This window comes from Hipposideros armiger, unplaced genomic scaffold (genome assembly GCF_001890085.2).
Source record: "Hipposideros armiger isolate ML-2016 unplaced genomic scaffold, ASM189008v1 scaffold_250, whole genome shotgun sequence".
Classification (NCBI taxonomy): Eukaryota; Metazoa; Chordata; class Mammalia; order Chiroptera; family Hipposideridae; genus Hipposideros; species Hipposideros armiger.
In genome coordinates, this window is record NW_017731600.1 from 2,147,038 (window position 1) to 2,149,834 (window position 2,797).

The 2,797-nt window shown below is 49.9% G+C and overlaps 1 protein-coding gene across 1 annotated transcript; it reads right to left on the bottom strand.

Moving 5' to 3' along the window:
- Positions 1-356: 356 nt before the first annotated feature.
- Positions 357-1,400, bottom strand: LOC109389932 (melanoma-associated antigen B10-like). The gene has a single exon (XM_019655899.1). The coding sequence runs from the start codon at positions 1,398-1,400 to the stop codon at positions 357-359; it is 1,044 nt and encodes a 347-aa protein (XP_019511444.1).
- Between the last annotated feature and the right edge of the window lie 1,397 nt (positions 1,401-2,797).

Consider the following 2,797-nt stretch of genomic DNA (forward strand, 5'->3'; position numbering starts at 1 on the left):
TTGACCCAAACGATTACACTACTGAGTTATTTTACATTTCCAAGGAAACACCTCATCTGCTGCCATGTTATCTTGTTTCAAAGCACTAAATAAGATGCAACTTTTACAATTTGGTTTACAAAATAGAAAATTCTTACTCTTAAATCTAATCATAGCAATAAATGCTTGAGCCTATCATTTATAAATTTGAATTATGAAGCTACTGAAACCATCTATTAAAAGGTTAAAATTAAAATTCTTCAAGTTATCACACAGAACAGAAATGAATGATATATACTGTGCTGTCTCCATCTCCACCCCAACCTTCCACTCCTTAGAACGTGAACTTCTTAACAATAAAGAACTTGCGTTAGACTTCACTTAGTGTGGGAGGAGCTGCTGGCAATGGCCTTGGAGCGCGCACTGGCCATGGCCTTGGCACGTGCACTGGCCGTGGCAGCAATACGAGCCCTGGCTGCTGCTCTGGCCCGTGCTCTCTCTTCCTCATCTCGTACAGCCTCTTCATAGCAGGATGGGAAGGCAGTGGGGACGGTATCATGGATCTTGGCCACAAACTCCAGCACTTTCATCTTGGTGGTCTCAACGTAAGCTCTTGGACCCCACAGGAACTCGTAGCGTGGAGGATCACTGCCGGGCACCTGGCGGTACTCCAAGTACTTTTCTTTCACGAAATTTTTGGTGATAAGCTTCTTGGGCTCCCCAAAAAAGAAGTGATGCCTCCCCTTATGTAGCCCTATCACATTCAACATTTGCCAGACTTGCTCCTCAGTGGCACAATTGCCCTTGGTGAAGATCACACCCAGAATAGTCATCAACAGGCCAGTCTTGGGGACCCCTCTGTCATCACTTGGCATTGCATCGTAGCTGAAGTTGAGTTTGTTGACAAGAATATAGATGTGCCGGTGAGGATCCATTTCCTTCACGTCGAGGCCAAAGACCATCTCCAGGTGCTCAGAAGCTCTCTTGAGGATCTCAAGGAAGCGATTCCTGTACACTTGGATTACATTTCTCAGCATATCTGTTTTGGAAATGGGCTCTTTCATTTGATACTTGTACAGCAGGTAATATACCAAGAGAATCACCTTCTCATCTAGAGGGCCTCTGTGGAAGGGCTCAGTGGCAGGCCCGACCTGGGAGGATCTTGGCCTTTCCTCCACTCGGTAGTTGGCACCTTCATTCGATCTTGTTACAGCAGTGGCAGTGGATGGGGCTCTCTGAGGACCCTGGGGATTGCTGTTTGACCCAGCAGCAGACAAGCTCTCGAAACGAGGAGAGGAGGAAGAGCGAAACTCTCCTCCCACTGCTGCAGTGGCCTGAGCACCTACTGGATTCTCGGGCTCTTCTCGTTCCTGGCGGTGTTTGCCACGGGCCTGGTGCTTACTCTTCTTACCCCAAGGCATGATGGCTTTTGATAAGAGCAGCAATCACCAGTGTGGGCAGGTGATGCGGTGACCTGCAGGAGAGAGGATGAAATTGTTGGGCCACTTCAACAGGGAGATACTGAAGGCCACCTCTGCAGGTTTCCTTGAGGGCACTGCTCTAGGAACCCACAGGCTACTATTATCTGATTTGCCTCTGCCCCAAGGACCTTGTGGAAATAACTAGGGTGTGCCTTAGCGCCTACCTACCAGATCTGCTGGGGGCTCACTGGGGCTTAGAGCAATGGCTCTAAGTTACGGAGTACCTTCAGTTCACATTAAGAGTCATCCCTTCACTTCTGGCAGGACCTGAGGTCCCTGTGTTCCACTGTTCTGAAGCTGACCCCTCATTTGAAAGCCCTCATCACTCTGAGACCTCAGAGGAGGAACAGATGGGAACTTCATCTTCCCACACCTGCCCATGGATGCACAGAGAAGAAAGTACAGGCAGAGCTCTGTGGAACCCTTTCTATCCTGGGGTCTCAGTCCTCAGAGCCTTCACTTTTACTTCTTGTAGGGCCTGGGACTCCTCCCTCTGCTGAGCTAAGACGTATACCCTCAGAGAAGAGCCCTCCAATCCCTGAAAGGTCTCAGGAGGAAGTTAGGGAGACCTCTGTCTAACATACCTGTCCTGGAGCCATTTCTCACAGGCGTGGAGGTACCCTCGGGACTAGGGCTTTATGTGACCCCCCACTGTTTTGAGGTACATGGTCCCCTCAGTCTTCATTCAGGGTCCTCACATTGACTGCTGAAAAAGCTTGGGTTCCCTCCCTTTAATGACAATGAGACTGCCCTCTTTTTTTTTTCAATTCACAGAACATCTTTTATTGTCATTAATCAGAATTGAGATAATTTGATTTTTAAAAATTATACTCTAATAAATCTAATGAGCCCGCCCTGAGACCAGACGCCATCTATCCGAGACTGCACAAAGACAACGTGAAGGGGTGCCTCGGCCTTACAGCCTTACGCCCTTACCCGAGGCCTCCCAGGACTGGCAGCAGTGGTGGAACTTTGTGAGGTCCCCTTTGTTGGAAGTGGGTGTTTCCCCGAAACCTCACTCAGTGTCCTCGCTGTATCGCGCAGCAAGGCCTGGGAGCTCCTCCGTCCCCTGACCGAACGCCTTCCTCCTCCCGTTCGAAAGTATTTAGTTCCCAACACAACAGAAACCGAAGTCAGGGTGCCTTACATCGATCAACCCTAACCGGCTTCTCCAACCGAAGATATGGCGGGGCTCTGTGAAGCCCCGTATGTTCAGGGCTGGGTGGTTTTGCAGGCCTCACTCAGGGTTCTTGCCTTTACGCCCGTTAGGGCCGGGGACCCGTCTCTCTTCCGGTCTGAAGCTGACACCCGGATCCGATACTCTCACTGCCCTCTCC